At 42.9% G+C, this 21,004-nt stretch overlaps 1 protein-coding gene across 1 annotated transcript in view; it reads right to left on the bottom strand.

Annotated features, from left to right (window-relative positions):
- The window catches only part of LOC120045365, a 70,125-nt gene that overhangs the window by 5,913 nt on the left and 43,208 nt on the right, over positions 1 to 21,004 (bottom strand). Inside the window, exon 8 of the mRNA XM_038990242.1 lies at positions 10,917 to 11,030. Within this exon, the coding sequence (XP_038846170.1) occupies positions 10,917 to 11,030 (114 nt within the window). The remainder of the gene's footprint in view (positions 1 to 10,916; positions 11,031 to 21,004) is intronic.

Below are 21,004 nucleotides of genomic sequence, written 5' to 3'. Positions count from 1 at the left end.
AATCGCTCTGGAAAGAAGCAGCTACTAAATAACTACAGAGTAAAATGTAGAAAGGTGGAGGGATGCAAGGCCAGACATGTAGGGGAGAAGGTGGAGGGAATTGGAAGACAGCGACAGAGAGACAGAGAGAGAGAGACACACAGAGAGAGAGACACAGAGAGAGAGACACAGAGAGAGAAAGAAGGTGGAAGATGAAGAGTGTAGGAGGAAGAAGATGTGAATTGTCAACAGAGTGCAGGCGATGCAAGATGGTCTGATAGAAACACTACAGATGGACTGTTCAGAGTGGGAATGCGCCAGGGAGGGACAACAACGCCAGACACAGGACAGATCGGGGAATCATCAGACCAGGACCAGGCATTCCTCATCATGCAGACAGGATGGATGGAGGGAATGGAGAAAAGGAAGGAGGGGTTAAAATAAATCTGAAAGGCTACTGTACCACGCCGTATCTCTGAAGTAATGCACTAGCTGTTCCACTCCTTGCCAAGGGCAGTGTGGGAGAGGCAGAGGGAGAGAAACAACAAGGAAGAGAGAGAGAGAGGAAGAGAGTGATTCAGGTTAGAGTGACAGGAGACTGGAATGGCTGGAGGGTCACCAGTCCATTCTGCAACCATTGATTTTCACAGATCCATTCACACACACACGTTCTACACAAAAAGACTAATGTTCGTTACATGTGTACATCACACACTAGAGCTGGGCAATATTACCTCTTCTACGATATGCTACTCCTAATATCGCGGTATCCGATATAAAAGCTCTGCCGTTAATGACTACAAAATTCAAGGCTGTGCCATTTTTGTCCTTAATTATGATATTATGGCTGCATTCTCATTAAATCTATTTAGACTTCATTTTCAACATATTGATACAGTTTTGATTTGTAAAGTTCATATAGAGTATAGTCATTATATATTGTCTTGCACTTCACGATATCAACAATGTCAAATATCACGATATTCCATTTATTTAATAATATATCGGCCCAACCCTAATACACGCACAGGCATCAGTACATGTGTACCATACACACAAGAATGTTCGGTACATCTGTACTATACGCACTCAGGCATGTTTGGTACTGTTCAGAAATAGACGTTCTGTACTGTTTAATGGATGATGCACTAATCTCTTGTGTACAGAAGCAGGTAACATAGGACGTCATCGTATAGTCTCAACAGACTGTGGAATACGAAGACTAACGAGGAACTTTGATAATTTGGACAAATCAGGATTTAGCAGGTGTTTTTGTTTTCTTTATTGGCCCATCTATCCCTCTTTATTGTCCCTCTTCGGAGGACAAAAGTAACTTTGTTTCACATTTTAGTTTTTACTGCTTTTTTGTTACATATATATTTTACATAACTGGTACTTTCATACACAGTTTTTTGGATATAAACATGACATTTTAGATAAATAGTATTCAGAAATCTCCGGTAGACATTATAGTGTTTTCAGTAATAACTATTACAGTTCATGAGCTTTTTAATGCCACCTCTATAGCTACGCTCTGTCCAATCCACCGTCTTCATTTCCATGGGTCATATATTTTTCAACTGTGTTGTGATGTCTTACATTAATTCTGAACCATTCTAATCGCAATGTATCTACAGATTGTAAGTTAAAGATTAATATTTGAATTTGTGTATTGACTATGGCTTTCCAAATCGCCCAACACTGCTATTCGTATGGTTAATTTTGAGGGCATGTTGTGATTTTTCAGCCATTCATGAACTTGTGACCAGAAACAAGCTACATGGGAGACAATACCAGAATATATACACTGTTCAAAAGTTTGGGGTCACTTAGAAATGTCCTTGTTTTTTAAAGAAAAGCACTTTTTTGTCCATTAAAATAACATCAAATTGATCAGAAATACAGTGTAGATATTGTTCATGTTGTAAATGACTATTGTAGCTGGAAACGGAAGATTTTTTATGATGTATATGCGTACAGAGGCCCATTACCAGCTAATCCAAGTTTATCATCATTTTAAAAGGCTAATTGATCATTAGAAAACCCTTTTGCAATTATGTTAGCACAGCTGAAAACTGTTGTACTGCAATAAGACTGGCCTTCTTTAGACTAGTTGAGTATCTGGAGCATCAGCATTTTTGGGTTCGATTACAGGCTCAAAATGGCCAGACACGAAGACCTTTCTTCTGAAACTCGTCAGTCTATTCTTGTTCTGAGCAATGAAGGCTATTCCATGCGAGAAATTGCCAAGAAACTGAAGATCTCGTACAACGCTGTGTACTACTCCCTTCACAGAACAGCGCAAACTTGCTCTATCCAGAATAGAAAGAGGAGTGGTAGGCCCCGGTGCACAACTGAGCAAGACGACAAGTACATTAGTGTCTAGTTTGAGATGTAGACGCCTCACAAGTCCTCAACTGGCAGCTTCATTAAATAGTACCCGCAAAACACCAATCTCAACGTCAATAGTGAAGAGGCGACTCCGGGATGCTGGCCTTCTAGGCAGAGTTGCAAAGAAAAATACATATCTCCGACTGGCCAATAAAAAGAAAAGATTAAGATGGGCAAAAGAACACACACTGGACAGAGGAACTCTGCCTAGAAGGCCAGCATCCCGGAGTCGCCTCTTCACTATTGACGTTGAGACTGGTGTTTTGCGGGTACTATTTAAAGAAGCTGCCAGTTGAGGAATTGTGAGGCGTCTGTTTCTCAAACTAGACACTAATCTACTTGTCCTCTTGCTCAGTTGTGCACTGGGGCCTCCCACTCCTCTTTCTATTCTGGTTAGAGCCAGTTTGCGCTGTTCTGCGAATGTAGTTCTGTGAGTAGTACACAGCGCTGTACAAGATCTTCAGTAGACATCTAAATTGCGCCTGGGTTGGAATATTACATTATGGCCTTTCTCTTGCATTTCAAAGATGATGATACCATAAGAATATTTTGAAGATAAATACACAACTTAGAGGATGAGAGTACTAGAATTAATGATCAATAGAAGTTGGTTTTCAGTTCAATATCTGTTTAGAATCTGTGGGACGTGAGTCCTGGACTCAGCTCTACGTGTGCCACTTTTTCATTGGTCTGTACATTGAGTCTGGAGCATGGTATATGTCATTTGGCCATTTGCCCAGTCAAACCCAGTTTAGGGTGGGGGGTTATAAATGACATCTTGTTTCTTTGTTCGGTGGAGAAAAGCTGAGGACAGGGGAGACTGAACATCTACCTCCCAGCATAACATCTATGATTTGTCCTCTTTGAATAAACCTATTTTTCTCCCCCTGATTTGCTCTGGGTTTGTGTTATTGAAGAATAACATCAATCGCTAACAGTACAAAAAAAATAAAGGCAGGTTTTTTCTTTGTATTATCTTTCACCAGATTCAATGTGTTATATTCTCCTACATTAATTTCACATTTCCACAAACTTCAAAGTGTTTCCTTTCAAATGGTATCAAGAATATGCATATCCTTGCTTCAGGTCCTGGGCTACAGGGAGTTAGATTTGGGTATGTCATTTTAGGCGAAATTTAGGAAAAAAGGGGTGGATCCTTAAGAGATTTTAAGCCCTGTATTTCCAACACCTTGTTCTTCTTGGATCTGATTTTAATAGCTAGCTTTTCGATGGCCATAACAAATAGATATGGAGACAGCGGACAGCCTTGTTTTACTCTTCTTGACAGTTAAATATTTTCTGAGAATGTAACCTTTGCTAACTATTTAACACCTGTGGTTGCTATACATAACTTTAACCCATTGTATAAGATATTAAGCAAAATTCAAATAGTCCAGGCATTTACACTACCGGTCATAAGATTTAGAACACCTACTCATTCAAGGGTTTTTCTTTATTTTTATTATTTTCTACATTGTAGAATAATAGTGAAGACATCAATACTATGAAATAACACATATGGAATCATGTAGTAATGAAAAAGTGATAAACAAATAAAAATATATTTGAGATTCTTCAAATAGCCACCCCTTGCATTGTTGACAGCTTTGCACATTCTTGGCATTCTTTCAACCAGCTTCATGAGGTAGTCACCTGGAATGCATTTCAATTAACAGGTGTGCCTTCTTAAGTTAATTTGTGGAATTTCTTTACTTCTTAATGTGTTTGAGCCAATCAGTTGTGTTGTGACAAGGCATGGGTGGTATACAGAAGATAGCCCTATTTGGTAAAAGACCAAGTCCATATTATGGCAAGAACAGCTCAAATAAACAAAGTGAAACGACAGTCCATCATTACACCATGATGAAACTGTCTCTCATGAGGACCACCACAGGAATGGAAGACCTAGAGTTACCTCTGATGCAGAGGATAAGTTCATTCGAGTTACCAGCCTCACAAATTGCAGCACAAATAAATGCTTCACGGAGTTCAAGTAACAGACACATCAACATCAACTGTTCAGAGGAGACTGTGTGAATCAGACCTTCATGGTTGATTTGCTGTAAAGAAACCACTACTAAAAGACACCAATAAGAAGAAGACTTGCTTGGGCCAAGATACACGAGCAATGGACATTAGACTGGTGGAAATTTGTCCTTTGGTCTGGACTCCTAATTGGAGATTTTTGGTTCCAACCGACGTGTCTTTGTGAGACACGGTGTGGGTGAAAGGATGACCTCCGCATGTGTATTTCCCACTGTAAGGCATGAGGTGTTATAGTGTGGGGGTGCTTTGCTGGTGACACTGTCTGTGATTTATTTAGAATTCAAGGCACACTTAACCAGCATGGCTACCACAGCATTACACCATCCCATCTGGTTTGGGCTTAATAGGACTATCATTTGTTTTTCAACAGGGCAATGACCCAACACACCTCCAGGCTGTGTAAGGGCTATTTTACCAAGAAGGAGTGATGGAGTGCTGCATCAGATGACCTGGCCTCCACAATCCCCTGACCTCAACCAAAGTGAGATGATTTGGGATGAGTCAGACCGCAGAGTGAAGAAAAAGCAGCCAACAAGTGCTCAGCATATGTGGGAATTACTTCAAGACTGTTGGAAAAGCATTCCAGCTGAAGCTGGTTGAGGGAATGCCAAGAATGTGCAAAGCTGTCATCAAGGCAAAGGGTGGCTATTTGAAGAATCTCAAATACAAAATATATTTTCAAATCAAATCTTATTTGTAAAATGTGCCAAATATAACAGGTGTAGAGCTTACAGTGAAATGCTTACTTACAAGCCCTCAACCTACAATGTCGTTTTCAGAAAAATACATGTTAAGTAAAAAAAAATAGATAAGTAAAAAATAAGAAATAAAAGTGACAAATAATTAAAGAGCAGCAGTAAAATAACAATAGCGAGGCTATATATATAGGGGGTACCGGTACAGAGTCAATGTGCAGGGGCACCAGTTAGTTGAGGTAATTGAGGTAATATGTACATGTTGGTAGAGTTAAACTGACTATGCATAGATAATAAACAGAGAATAGTAGCAGGGTAAAAGAGGGGGGGGGGGGGGGGGGGGCAATGGAAATAGTCTGAGTAGACATTTGATTAGATGTTCAGGAGTCTTATGGCTTGGGGGTAGAAGCTGTTGAGAAGTCTTTTGGACCTAGACTTGGGGCTCCGGTACCGCTTGCCGTACGGTAGCAGAGAGAACAGTCTACGACTATGATGAATGGAGTCTATGACAATTTTAAAAGAAAATTGTAAAAATAAAGAAAAACCTTTGAATGAGTAGGTGTTCTAAAACTTTTGACCGGTAGTGTGTATATAAATTCTAGTCGTACTTTATCAAAAGCCTTTTCCAAATCTGCTATGAAAACCTGGTTTCTTGATGTTTTATATTGTTCTATTGTTTAAAATAATGTTAGTATATTATCGCCAATGTATTGTCCATGTAAAAAACCTGTCTGATCAGAATGAACAATATCTGGTAAAAATAAATAAAAAGGTTGATATACCTCTACCATTATGCCATCAAGCCCTGGGATTTTTCCAGACTGAAAGAATTGAATTGCCTAAAGAAGTCCCTCCTCTGTAAATTGGCCTTCACAAAGGTCTTTCTGTACAATTGATAATTTTACATTATTATTAGGAAAAAATAACTTACAGTTAACATAATTCAAGAGAGATGGAGGGGACTGAAAAGAAAACATAACATATAATTTGGTGTAATTTGTTATGATTTTCTGTAAACTCAATTCTACGTTGAATATTCAAGAAATTTCTCTTACATTTTTCGCTTTATTTTTGTCATAAATTACACTTAATTGTTCTTGAATAAGTTCCTACAGTTATTTTTGTTATGTGCTTCTATAGTACAGTTGTTATTGCTATCTACCTGTGCTGTTAGTTCCTCTATGTCCTTTGTTACAATTTTGCAGGTGAATTTCAGAAGGGGACATTTGGACCATGCTTTGGCTGAGAGTTTCTGTTAAAATGGAGACTTCACTAATCTCATTAGTATAATTTCTCATACATCTCCCCCCAGAAACTCATTGGTTGAGTTATGTCATAGCTCTTTTTTGGGGGCAACCAGGGAGCAGAGAAAGTAACTGAAGAAGAAAACTGCCGGCGACAGTAATTGAAGGCTGTCAGTTGGTCATTAATCTCGGAAACCCCAAAATAAATTGCGTCAGATGCTCAATTTCAATCACATACTCACAGCACAAACACCTGGAACACAAAACAGAACACAAGCACTCACACCATGCATAGAGAGCGCGCTCACAGTGTCGCCCGCAGATAGGTTAAAAAATACATTTCAAAAAAACTTTAGTTCAATTACCAAGGGCCCTCTTCACTCATTAGCAGATGTGCGTGGAGTGTCTCTTAATTGAAATGTGTAGGATCAAGGCCCCACTGTTCTACCGAGCGTGCTGGGAGGGAACGGCTGATTGGGGGCTGGGATGGAGAGATGAATGAGGGGATGGAGGGATGAGGAGAAACAAAGGCTGGGGAAATTTTTGGCCTGTGATGAGGGATACTGCCCCCATAGTCCTTGGCAACAGGCGTCTACCAAGTCCCACAGAGAGAGATCAAAGGGCAAGATCGGAATTAATTAGTGGAGAGAGTTTCTCTCTTTGCATTCTTTTTGGTCTTGACCCATTTTTCAGCATATTGTGGGTGTAACTGTGCTCTCACTGCTTTTATAGACTCTGGTGAGGAGACTGGAGCACTTTGAGAGTTCTTGTGAGTTATTTTAATGAAACGCCAAGGCTACACAATACCAGTGGGTGCTAGAGAGATTACTACTAAGGCAGGTTGTGACTCTCCAGTCTGCTCTACTGGTCAAGTATTGGAAGAGCCCTTTAAAATGTCAGCCAGCTTGAAGACTACAATAGTGGCTTGTGATGCTGACATGTAGACAACAACAGAGAAAGAATCTACAGTGACCAACTCAGGCAGCAAAGTGAGCGCTAGCTGAAGAGGATAGAAAACTATGGCAACTAGCTTGAAAAATACAGAGTTTGCACATCCTTGAATGTCTGGGGTGGGGGGGGGGGGTGCAGCCAGCCAGCTTGATGCGCTAAGATTCCAGGGACTGTAGCAGGGTGGCAGGGTGATGGCATGGGGGCATGGCGTTGAGGCTCTATAGGGTATGGGGCGGGATGGGATGTTGGCACTATTAAAGGACTCACTCTGTCTGCTGTGGTGGGGAATGCATGCCCGTGGGATCCTCTGGTGCGAGCGCTGCCAGCGAGAGAGGAAAGGAGCAGGCCGAACACCCTGTCCAGAGAGAAGACGAACACCACAGGAGGTGACACACACACACACACACACCGGAGAACAGAGAGAGAGACAGGGAGGATAAAACCCAGCCATGGTCAGTGAGCGATGCATCTCAATTCACACACACAAAGACACACGGGGATGGCATCTCAAGAGGACTGGAGGCATCCTGGCATCTAAGGATTTCAGATATGGAATAGAATCATGGATTGATGTGTATGCCTTTGTGTGTGTGTGTGTGTGTGTGTGTGTGTGTGTGTGTGTGTGTGTGTGTGTGTGAGTGAGTGAGTGAGTGAAGACCATGCTGTAAATTACAGCATCATCCTCTCAAATGCAGGACACACAGACATGCGGTCCAGGGGGACTGTCCCCACACCTCACACTTATCCGTCGCCTCAAATTGAGAAAACACTGCTGAGATGGGGGCCCAGCTCTGGTACAGGACAGCCACACTCCCGACTCTCCGGAGTCACCAGCCTATTTCCCCTTTGCTACACCAACTATGCGGCGCCACTCTAAGTCAATTCCCAGCCAGGGTGCTTGCAATGTCTCCCTGTACAACACAATTACACTCGCAATCCTCCAGCTCAGACACACCTGCCAGGGAGTGATTCGATATGGGGGAGGAAGATGACAGAAGAATAGGCTCCCCTGTAAACTCATAGCTCCCTGACATGGCAGTGACCGGTATGGTTATTGGAGCTGCGGGAGGTTCGGTGCGAGAGGATCGGTTGGGTGTTGAGTTGAGCTTTGCTTTGGGGGGCAGGGATGTGTTATTTGTGTACTGCCAACACAAATCAATCGTGTTCATTATGGTTGATGCCGGTTTCTCTGCAGTCTGGAAGACAGCATCATTTCCCGAGCTCATTACTATGTTGCCTCTTTCTCCCTATCCCTCCATCAGTATCTCACCATCAAAACATTGTTGCCTGTTTAAATGATCAGTATTGATTAGTAGTACTATGACTAATCTGCTAGGGTTTGGCATTTTTGCTCTAAAAACCGGTAAACACAGGCATAGCTGTGACTGTGGAAAATGTTTCTCTTGAGTTTCTGAATGCTGTTGTCGACACAAACACATCCAGCATGATATGCATTAAGCTCTGTCTTCTTTGTGGCTGTTTCCAACGGTCCGTCAAGCCTGTCGCGCAGGGAGAGACGAGGAAGACCGTTTCACAGAGGGAAGACAGTTTGTTTTTCCATCATTGGAGTTGAGCCCTTTTTGTCCCTAAAAAAGACAGAATGTGTGTTGAATCCCAGAGATACAAGTGTAATTGCGCCATTGTAATTACCCATTGTAATTACCCAAGTTCTCTCAACTCTGGGACCACCCGCCAGCTATTCTTTTTTTTGCCTGATGCAGCACTCTAGTGCCAAAGAGAGACTATCGTACTGAAACATTCACACCTCCATTAATTTACGATCAGATAGTACATTTGTGCCAGAGTTTAGATTACCGGTAGATCAACTCCCTCTTGTGATAGTGTGGTTCAATGACAGCATGACGCAATTTGCCACCATGTACCACAAACGGTCGCGGCATGAGCACAAAACTTTTAATTGAGGAACCACTGTACTCTCGAGTCACTGTCATCATGCCTCTGTCGATTTGCTTGCTTGGTTCTTTTGAGTTGACGCTATGCTTTCTTTCCTTATCTTGAGACAGAAACATGAAAAAGAGACATGAAAAAAATGTATAGCGCTATCACATGCCACACTTCCCCTTCAAACGAAACTGCAGTGGTTACTTACAAATGAGAAGGTCAGGGTGGAAAAATGAAGGAGGACGGGAAAGACTTGACCTATCTGTGCGCCTGAATGCTGGCGAATTCAATTCAAATTCAATTAGAGCAAAGGGGTGCAAGGTGTGTGCCTTGGGCTTGGTGAACTCGACGGCAGCCTCGCAGGTACTCTTATCTCTTCCTGCACTCCGGAAACATATGTGTCCTGCCCTACTCCCAGCACCAGACCCCTCCATCAACCCCCACCACACAGACCCCTCCCTGCACACGACCAGGAACAACATGTCCATTGCCTTGTTCAGGTTAGGTAGAAACCGAAGCTGTAAATCTGAACCGAACCAATTTCCCTACTGTTTCCCCTCTACACTTTACTCTAAAGCTGCAACGCAGGAGGGTGAATAAATCATGACGGGACAAAAAGGTGACCAAAAGTGTGGCATCCATGATTGAGCACCACCTCTCCCTGCCGCCCGCTTTGTGGTGGTGGTGGGGGGGGGGGGGGGGGGGGGGGGGGGGGGGGGCGCCTCTCGTCGGTATGCTGGTGTCCTTCGGCCGTAAAAATTAGACCCCTGCGCTGCGTTATTGCAGGACATATTTCAAGCAGAGCCTTCTTTTTCAAATCTAATCAGGCTTGTGCCGCTCCCTATCCCAACAAGCATGTCCATCACTGGGGTGGCGGCTAGCGGCGTGCCAAGGCAATTTCCATGTTATTGCCGGTGGAGCATTTTAGCCTCGGTGCTGCTTTGCTCTGGGCGCCCCTGGTTTATCTGGGCCAGGAGATGTACACACTGTCATTAGTGATAGTCCTGGGATTTTCCAGGCTGCCCAGGGGGCCCTGTTTCATCAGAGAACACAGACCGACAGCACTACAGTATAGTGCCAGGAGGTATCTGTCCCGCTCCAACCGGCCTCCCGACAGCCTCACAGGTGGAACATGCCGCCTGTCCATCATGTGGCAGAGGCAAGAGGCTTGAAGAGAGCACTGGAAGTCATTGAGTTTGTGCAGAGTGATAAAGGGACACCTACCTAGCTAAGTCACTCTATTAGGTGTCCTTTAGCAGCTACAGTATAAAAGGTTATAGAGCTTTATAAGAGCTATAAATGTTTCACAGCCTCCTACAGAGAAGATGAATTGGAATAGGTTACACTTGCATGGTGAAAATCCAAATAAAAACAGTATGAAGAAAAAAGTCTATGCAGTCACTTTACCTCGACTAACCTGTACCCTTGCACATTGACTCGGTACCCCCTATATATAGCCTTGTTATTGTTAAGTCATTTTATTGTGGTACTTATTTTATTTTAGTAAATATTTTCTTAACTCTATTTCTTGAACTGCATTGTTGGTTAAGGGCTTGTAAGTAAGCATTTCACAGTAAGGTCCACTCAATAAAATGTGATTTGAAATCGAGTGGCCAACAGTGAATGTGATCAGGACATGACAGTGGGGTCTCTCTCTCTCTCGCTCTCTCATATATATATATACACACACACAGGAAGCAGCACTCACAGCATGTCCCCTCCACGGTGGAGTCTGTGTGGCCTTGTCATGGTAGGTCACCGTCACTCTTTCCACGTCCCTGTGCTGCTGGCAGTGGCATCTCGTGGGCTCGACAGGAACAGCCTTTTCAAGAGAGAGACACGTCATTCAGTTGAAACTTTACATAGACACCAACAATCAATCATGTTTTGGTTAGTTCCAAATAGTTGAAAAGCCAGGGACAGCCTATTCAAGAGAGTTATTCAGTGGAAACTTTATACAGACACCAATACAATATTCAGTTCACAAATGTTCTGGTTAGTTGCAAAATTATTTGCATTGCCAAGAAGAGTTGCAGGTGCAGGGTGTGTTTTGAGTTCGTGGCATGCGTGTAAATAATTGTTTACTCAGATTAAGATTCATAAATCTTAATTTTCTGTTTGAGTACTTATTTAATGACCAGGGTGTTGGGGACATGATGACAACAAACAAACACCCAATCATGGACAAACTTAAATTAAAGATGAGGCATTATATAAAACCCAAGGTCATATAAAATACAGATGTAGGATCTTAATTTGAGCCAGTTTGCTACAGCAGGAAAATAATCCTGCAGCAACAGGAAATGCAAATTATGTGGATTATAATATTTAGATAAAATCTTTTTTTAGGGGGTTCATTGGTTTCTCATACAGTAAAAGAAAATCAAGTCTGAAATTGGAAAGTGGAAATGTTTTAAATCTGAAATACACTACACGTTTTACATTTCCTGCGTTGCAGGAAAGTTCTCCTGCAACAGGGTGATCAAATTAAGATCCTACATCTGTATCATAAAAATGAATGTGACAGGACATAACCTTTATAACATTAACAGTAGAAGCATAACAAGTCCATAAACTGCAATAAGCAATTACTCTATCGGTTTCAGTGTGTATGGTCACACTGACCCTCTCTATAACCCTCTATGTAGGCCAATGAAGAACAGTGTGCGTGCTTCTGCAATGGCCACTGGCCCGACTCGAAACAGCCCACAAAAACAGCCCTCTTATTTCCCAAAGAAAACACCCACAGTCCATAAGACAAATGAAACTCTGCAAGGCCCAGGCCCTTCATCTCACAATCTCAGAGGAGAAAGGAAGGGTGGTTGGCCTTTGGATGTGGCCTCAGTATGACACACACACACACACACACATACAAGAGAAGAGAATCCACAGCCACTCTAAATAATCATGTACCGTACGGTAACAGTGTTCTCCCTCTTAGGACTCTCTCTTGTTCCATTACCAGGACCAGGCAGACAGACAGACAGACAGACAGACCGAACGACAAAGACCAGCTTTGTGTTTGTACTCTTTCATGCATCCTTCAAAACTCCAGGGCTCTTTGTAAACACACACAACCTTTCCATCCCCTACTTCACTCTCATGGTTCTGATTACACATGTATACAATTACCTGTGCAAACACTTATAGGCCTCTGAAGCTAGGCATACATTAGTCGACGACAAAAATCTTTTTCATGGTTGAAGCACTCACATTATGTGAACTGTCTGCATAATGTTGTCATCCTGAAGTCTGCGACCGGTCTGCTCAGATTACAGGAGTGTGCTCACATTACTAGACCCCTCCCTGTCCTGATATTTCCAGATGTGTCGTGGCCCACCTCCTACTCTGTAGCCGGGCAACGGAGGACAAGTTGCAAGTCCAATTGTAGCACCCCCCTCACTACACAAGATACAACCAAAAAATGTCTGGCATGTCAGAAAAAGCACCGGGACCTAAGATGTGGACCAGAAGAGTGAAAGACCCATAATCGCACGTCTTTCACCCGCTCACATTCACATTACGCAACCTAAGAGGTCTTGGTCGAAGCCTGTGACGCCTGTGATCCCAGAAATTTGCTGTGGATCCCAAATCAGGCAAAATCGCTGTTTAAAATGGTGTAATGTATGACCAGCTTTAGGGGCCTAAAGAGACAATCAATGACATATAGATTACAGAAAAAGTAGTGACTGATGCTTAAAGGGATAATCCATCCCCAGAAATAAAAATCATGACATTAATGTCAATTTGATGAAAGCCTCTGTTCTAACAGTGGGTAAAATAAAACATTTCCCCATGATTTAACTTCGAAGTGGTCCATCTGTGAAATCCGGAAATCGTGTAGGAACGGGTCATAGCTACATGGTTCTCGTCGCTGGAGATGACACACTATCACATTTCATAATGCTTTTAAAACAATTACCTGCACTCCACATCCGTTTATATCGTCATGACAAAGTATATATTTCACTTAGATGTGCTCCATCTAAACAGTGTACCAAATTATTCAACTCAGTTTCTGCTTCAAGTACCATCTCGCAATGCGCTCTGTGTCGGTGGGAAAGGGGCCATTAGAACTGCAAATTGAACTCGGTGAGACAAGACTCCTAAATTGATAGTGCAGTTTGTTTACATGATTTTACAGCTAGCTAGCTATCTACTTCACATGCTGATATTGGCTTTGGTATTATTGTGTGTAGCTAGCTAGCCAGCTAGCCTGCCCAGAGAGAGCATTGCATTGTGAGTTTTGTAGACTTGAGCTGCAACAGATTAACACTGTCATTGGAATTGGTGGTTTGTGGTGGATTATCCCTTTAAAGCCAGTGGGAGGACTGAGAGCACCATAGAACAACACTGTCATCTAAAACAGCAATACGCTTTCACAATAGCAAACCCATTCAAAGGTAAGAGTACGCACATCAAAGACATTATAGCACAGGTGTCAACATCATTCCATGGAGGGCCAAGTGTCTGCAGGTTCTCATTTCTCCCTTGTACTTGATTGATCAATGAAGGTCACTGATTAGTAGGGCCACATCAAATTTGTTTTATTTTTTGCCTGATTCCGTTCAGTTTTCCCCCCAAATTCTGTTCTCTCTGTTTTGTTTTTCCCGGTTTCCTTTTTCCCCATTTGGGGGGGGGGGGGGGGGGGGGGGGGGGGGTTGCTCTAACAACCTAATTGGATGTTCTGAGTCTACAACAATGCTTAAACCACATCAGGAGACCACTTTTGAGGTCTGGGAAAAATCTAAGACATTTAGAATTTTGGGTGTAGTTACCCTTTAATTCAACTGTGCACCAGCCAGAGACCCTTGTTTGGTTAGTAGTGTTTCTATAGCGCCCATGTGATTGCAGAGTTTGCTAAACAAATAGCCAGTGGATGGATGCAAATAATCATGATATTCTGCCAGGTAGGCATAGGCTACTTGGTAAACATTTAATTGAGAACATTTTTGGGAAACCTTTCCATCTACCAACAGACGGTTAGCATTAGCATAATCCCTAACGGCTACATAAAGTGTAGACTAGACCTAGGCGAGCACCGCACACCGACAGGGGCATTACTGTCTTATGATTAACTTGGGCAAATTAATAAATGTTCAAATAAGTTACATACATTTAGTCGATTTCCTTTGTGTTCTTGGGCACAGGGACTATGGTGGTCTGCTTGAAACATATTGGTATTTCAGACTCAATCAGGGACATGTTGAAAATGTCAGTGACATCACCTGCCAGTTGGTCAGCACATGCCCGGAGCACACGTCCTGGTAATCCGTCTGGCCCCACAGCCTTGTGTATGTTGACCTGTTTAAAAGTCACGTCGGCTACGGAGAGCGCGATCACACAATCGTCCGGAACCACCCGATGCTCTCATGCATGCCTCAGTGTTGCTTGCCTCGGAGCAAGCATATAAGTGATTTAGCTCGTCCGGTAGGCTCGTGTCACTGGGCAGCTAGCAGCTGTGCTTCCCATTGTAGTCTGTAATAGTTTGCAAGCCCTGCCATATAAGACGAGTGTCGGAGCCGGTGTAGTATGATTCAATCTTAGCCCTGTATTGACACTTTGCCTGTTTGATGGTTCGTCGCAGGGCATAGCAGGATTTCATGTAAGCTTCCGGGTTAGAGTCCCGCACCTTGAAAGCGGCAGCTCTACTCTTTAGCTCAGTGCGAGTGTTGCCTGTAATCCATGGCTTCTGGTTGGGGTATGTACGTACAGTCACTGTGGGGATGACGTCCTCAATGCACTTATTGATAAAGCCAGTGACTGATCTGGTGTACTCATCAATGCCATCGGAAGAATCCCGGAACATGTTTCAGTATGTGATAGCAAAACAGTCCTGTAGTTTAGCATCTACTTCATATGACCACTTTTTTATAAACCGAGTCACTGGTGCTTCCTTCTTTAATTTTTGCTTGTAAGCAGGAATCAGGCGGATAGAGTTGTGGTCGGAATTACCAAATGGAGGGCGAGGGAGAGCTTTGTACGCGCCTCTGTGTTGAGTACAGGTGATACAGAATTTTTTTCCCTCTGGTTGCACATTTAACATGTTGATCCTGATCAGCTCTCTGTACCGGACGTCATTTCCAGTCACAACTTGTAGACTTGTTTACGTGTTGCTGTGCGTTTTATTGCTAACCTTACTTTACGGTTTTTACTTTTTAATTACTGTTTATATTTTTTGTTTTTCCTAGCTCAACTTTTTTCATTCAACTTTTTCAGTCCGGACGCTTTATCTAGACGTGATTCGTCAGGACCTCCACCAGCCGAAGCTAAGTAGTAACATTAACATGATGCCTTCTAATTGCAGTCGCTGTACTCATAATATACAGGAGAACGATCGCCTTACGGCAAGGATAGCTGTGCTGCAAGCCCAGCTTCAGACGCAATCGTTAGGCAAGGGTAATTTAAGTATAGGAAAGGATGAAACAGCGTCTGTGCCACCAGTAAGTACAGATAGTAGATTAAATCCCCTCGCAGAGTCCCCGCAGCCGGACAACTTTCTCATGGCTTCTGGAAGGAAATGCTGTAGGAATGCTCAACCGGTGTCACTCATTCAGCCGACAGAAACTTTCAACCGGTTTTCCCCATTAAGCAGCAAGTCGGAGTCAGAGGCCGAGCCTTCTCTGGTCTCTACTCCTCCCGTTACGGGGTCTGAGACGCCGAAGCCTCCCACCATTAGCTCTGACAAATTGAAAACCCTAGTCATTGACGACTCCATTACCCGCAGGATTAGACTTAAAACGAATCATCCAGCGATCATACACTGTTTACCAGGGGGCAGGGCTACCGACGTTAAGGCTAATCTGAAGATGGTGCTGGCTAAAGCTAAAACTGGCGAGTGTAGAGAGTATAGGGATATTGTTATCCACGTCGGCACCAACGATGTTAGGATGAAACAGTCAGAGGTCACCAAGCACAACATAGCTTCAGCGTGTAAATCAGCTAGAAAGATGTGTCGGCATCGAGTAATTGTCTCTGGCCCCCTCCCAGTTAGGGGGAGTGATGAGCTCTACAGCAGAGTCTCACAACTCAATCGCTGGTTGGAAACTGTTTTCTGCCCCTCCCAAAAGATAGAATTTGTAGATAATTGGCCCTCTTTCTGGGACTCACCCACAAACAGGACCAAGCCTGGCCTGTTAAGGAGTGACGGACTCCATCCTAGCTGGAGGGGTGCTCTCATCTTATATACGAACATAGACAGGGCTCTAACTCCCCTAGCTCCACAATGAGATGGCTGTTAGCTGTTGGCACAATGGCTGTTAGCCAGCCTGCCAGCTTAGTGGAGTCTGCCACTAGCACAGTCAATGTAGTCAGCTCAGCTATCCCCATTGAGACTGTGTCTGTGCCTCGACCTAGGTTGGGCAAAACTAAACATGGCGGTGTTCGCCTTAGCAATCTCCCAGGAATAAAGACCTCCTCCATTCCTGTCATTATTGAAAGAGATTGTGATACCTCACATCTCAAAAAAGGGCTACATAATGTTAGATCCCTCACTTCCAAGGCAGTTAAAGTCAATGAACTAATCACTGATCATAATCTTGATGTGATTGGCCTGACAAACATGGCTTAAGCCTGATGAATGTACTGTGTTAAATGAGGCCTCACCTCCTGGTTACACTAGTGACCATATCCCCCGCGCATCCCGCAAAGGCGGAGGTGTTGCTAACATTTATGATAGCAAATTTCAATTTACCATTTTATTTATTTTTTAATCTTTTGAGCTTCTAGTCATGAAATCTATGCAGCCTATTCAATCACTTTTTATAACTTCTGTTTACAGGCCTCCTGGGCCATATACTGAGTTCCCTGAATTCCTATCGGACCTTGTAGTCATGGCAGATAATATTCACATTTTTGGTGACGTTAATATTCACATGGAAAAGTCCACAGACCCACTCCAAAAGGCTTTCGGAGCCATCATCGACTCAGTGGATTTTGTCCAACACGACTCTTTTTTCTGTATATATCAATGATGTCGCTCTTGCTGCGGGTGATTCTTTGATCCACCTCTACGCAGACGACACCTTTCTGTGTACATCTGGCCCTTCTTTGGACACTGTGATAACAAACCTCCAAACAAGCTTCAATGCCATACAACACTCCTTCCGTGGCCTCCAACTGCTCTTAAATGCTAGTAAAGCGAAATGCATGCTCTTCAACCGATCACTGCCCGCACCCACCTGCCCGACTAGCACCACTACTCTGGATGGTTCCGACTTAGAATATGTGGACAACTATAAATACCTAGGTGTCTGGCTAGACAGTAAACTCTCCTTCCAGACTCATATTAAGCATCTCCAATCCAAAATTAAATCTATAATTGGCTTCCTATTTGCAAAAAAGCCTCCTTCACTCATGCTGCCAAACATACCCTCGTAAAACTGACAATCTTACCGAGCCTTGAATTCGGCGATGTCATTTACAAAATAGCCTCCAACACTCTACTCAGCAAATTGGATGCAGTCTATCAGAGTGCCATCCGTTTTGTCACCAAAGCCCCATATACTACCCACCACTGCGACCTGTATGCTCTCGTTGGCTGGCACTCACTACATATTCGTCGCCAAACCCACTGGCTCCAGGTCATCTATAAGTCTTCGCTAGGTAAAGCTCCGCCTTATCTCAGCTCACTGGTCACCATAGCAACACCCACACATAGCACGCGCTCCAGCAGGTATATTTCACTGGTCCTCCCCAAAGCCAACACCTCATTTGGCCGCCTTTCCTTCTAGTTCTCTGCTGCCAATGACTGAACTGAATTGCAAAAATCACTGAAGTTGGAGACTTATATCTCCCTCACTAACTTTAAGCATCAGCTGTCAGAGCAGCTTACCGATCGCTGCAGCTGTAAATAGCCCATCCAACCAACTACCTACCTCATCCCATATTTGTTTTTCTGCTGTTTTGCACACCAGTATTTCTACTTGCACATCTATCACTCCAGTGTTAATTGCTAAATTGTAATTACTTCGCCACTATGGCCTATTTATTGCCTTACCTCCTTACTTCATTTGCACACATTGTATACAGATTTTTCTATTGTGTTATTGATTGCACGTTTGTCTGTGTTGTTGTTTTTGTTGCACTGCTTTGCTTTATCCTGGCCAGGTCGCAGTTGTGAATGAGAACTGGTTCTCAACTGGCCTACCTGGTTAAATAAAGGTGAAATAAAAAACTAAAAATTCTTGATTTCCTACTAAGTTCAATATATTTTGTTTATTTCCAGCCACCCCAGTCATAGACTGTTCTCTCTACTATCGCATGGCAAGCGGTACCGGAGTGCCAAGTCTAGGACAAAAAGGCTTCTCAACAGTTTTACTCCCAAGCCATAAGATTCCTGAACAGGTAATCAAATGGCTACCCGGACTATTTACATTGTGTGCCCCCCAACCCCTCTTTTACGCTGCTGCTACTCTCTGTTTATCATATATGCATAGTCACTTTAACTATACATTCATGTACATACTACCTCAATTGGCCCGACCAACCAGTGCTCCTGCACATTGGCTAACCGGGCTATCTGCATTGTGTCCCGCCACCCACCACCTGCCAACCCCTCTTTACGCTACTGCTACTCTCTGTTCATCATATATGCATAGTCACTTTAACCATATCTACATGTACATACTACCTCAATCAGCCTGACTAACTGGTGTCTGTATGTAGCCTTGCTATTTTTATAGCCTTGCTACTGTATATAGCCTCTCTACTGTTATTTTTACTGTCTTTTTTACAGTCTTTTTACTGTTGTTTTATTTCTTTACTTACCTATTGTTCACCTAATACCTTTTTTGCACTATTGGTTAGAGCCTGTAAGTAAGCATTTCACTGTAAGGTCTACTCTACACCTGTTGTATTCGGTGCACGTGACAAATAAACTTTGATTTGATTTTTCTTTATATTGTTTAATTCCGTTTTAATGTCTGGATTCTGTGATTCCGTCCGTATTTTCCCGCTTTTTTAGGGCCCTAGATTAGTTAGGAACTCCCCTCATCTGGTTGTCTAGGTCTTCATTGAAAGGAAGTAACAAAACCAGCAGACACTCGGCTCCCCATGGAAAGAGTTGGACACCACTGCACTACAGTATCAGGTGCAAGTGTTTGAATGCCCCCATCAATGAAAGGCAACGTTTCCATCATTATGGATCTTAACAGAGCAGTGAAAAGTCCCAGAAATTATAGAACCATTCAAACAGTGTACAGGTATTCCTCTCCTTTACAATATCAAGTCCTATCACTCAGGGTCGGTCCAGGCTCTAGCTCCCTGTTATGTCTGCATACTACCATACTATATATTATACTACCATATAATACTACTATACACCATACTACCAAACTACAAAAGGAGAATGATACCCTGAAATAAAACAGTGTTCTGTTGATCGATACGCCAGTTCAACTTCAAAGGTGATAGTAGCAGGAGTGAGATGTGTGTTCCTGTGTTGAAGAAATAGTAATGAATCCACAGCTCCTCTGGACCTGAATCATGCATACAGGCTGATTCTAGTCATAAAGAATATTAGCTATGGCATGCTGAAAATACATCAATAGGAACATGATTCCCTGGAATAAAACAGTGCTCTGTTGTTCGACATGGTAGTTCAACTTCAAAAGGTGAAGTTAGCAGGCGAGAGAGAAAGAGATATGTGTAATGAATCGTCCCACGCTGCCTTCACAGCTCATCTGGACCTGAATCATGCATCCAGGCTGATTCTAGTCATAACAAATATCAGCCTTAAATCATGTATCAATACATGGTCTATGGAATGGGAAGGGGTTGCTTGAAGTAGCTAGGGTTGTAAAGAGATGATGATATCAAAAGTTGGCTAATGAAACTTCAATAGCATATCTGTGATCTGGTGATGTGAAAGGTAGACTTCAGGGAATTTGAACTGGCCCCGTCCTGTAAATAATTGGACTCATAAATAAATAATTGGATAGATTCATCGGGACAAAACATAATGAAATTACAGGATACTAGAAAAAACAATATTAAACCAAAGAGTTAAAAAATGACATGGTCAACAGCGTCAAAACAGCACCATGTAATTAACACAAAGTTAGCGTAGGAAAGCTGTGGGTGAAATTGTTTAAAATAAATAAAAGTCTAATTTCAACATGTTGGAGTAGATTAAAGCAGCAAAGCGGTAAGCCTCAATCAATAACACATTTACAGAAGCTCAACTTTCTCGTTCCAACCAGTTTGATCAGAGATGGAAAAGATCCCAGAGAGATAGAAACAGACCGAGAAAGTGGAGACAGACAGACAGAGAGAAACAGACAGACAGACAGACAGACAGACACACAGACAGACAGACAGAGAGAAAGAAACAGACAGACAGAGACAGACAGACAGAGACAGACAGACAGGCATACAGACAGAGAGAAACAGACAGACAGAAAGAAACAGACAGACAGACAGGCAGAAAGAAACAGACAGACAGAAACAGACAGAGAGAAACAAACAGACAGACAGAGACAGACACAGAGGGAAACAGACAGACAGAGAGAAAGAAACAGACAGACAGAGACAGACAGACAGAGACAGACAGACAGGCATACAGACAGAGAGAAACAGACAGACAGAAAGAAACAGACAGACAGGCAGAAAGAAACAGACAGACAGAAACAGACAGAGAGAAACAAACAGACAGACAGAGACAGACACAGAGGGAAACAGACAGACAGAGAGAAACAGACAGACAGAAACAGACAAACAGACAGACAGAAACAGACAGAAAGAGAGAAACAGACAGACAGAAACAGACAGACAGACAGAAACAGAAACAGACAGACA

Source organism: Salvelinus namaycush, chromosome 4 (genome assembly GCF_016432855.1).
Source record: "Salvelinus namaycush isolate Seneca chromosome 4, SaNama_1.0, whole genome shotgun sequence".
NCBI classification, from domain to species: Eukaryota; Metazoa; Chordata; class Actinopteri; order Salmoniformes; family Salmonidae; genus Salvelinus; species Salvelinus namaycush.
Note: the sequence above shows the minus strand (reverse complement) of the source record. Positions and strands in the feature narration are given on the sequence as shown.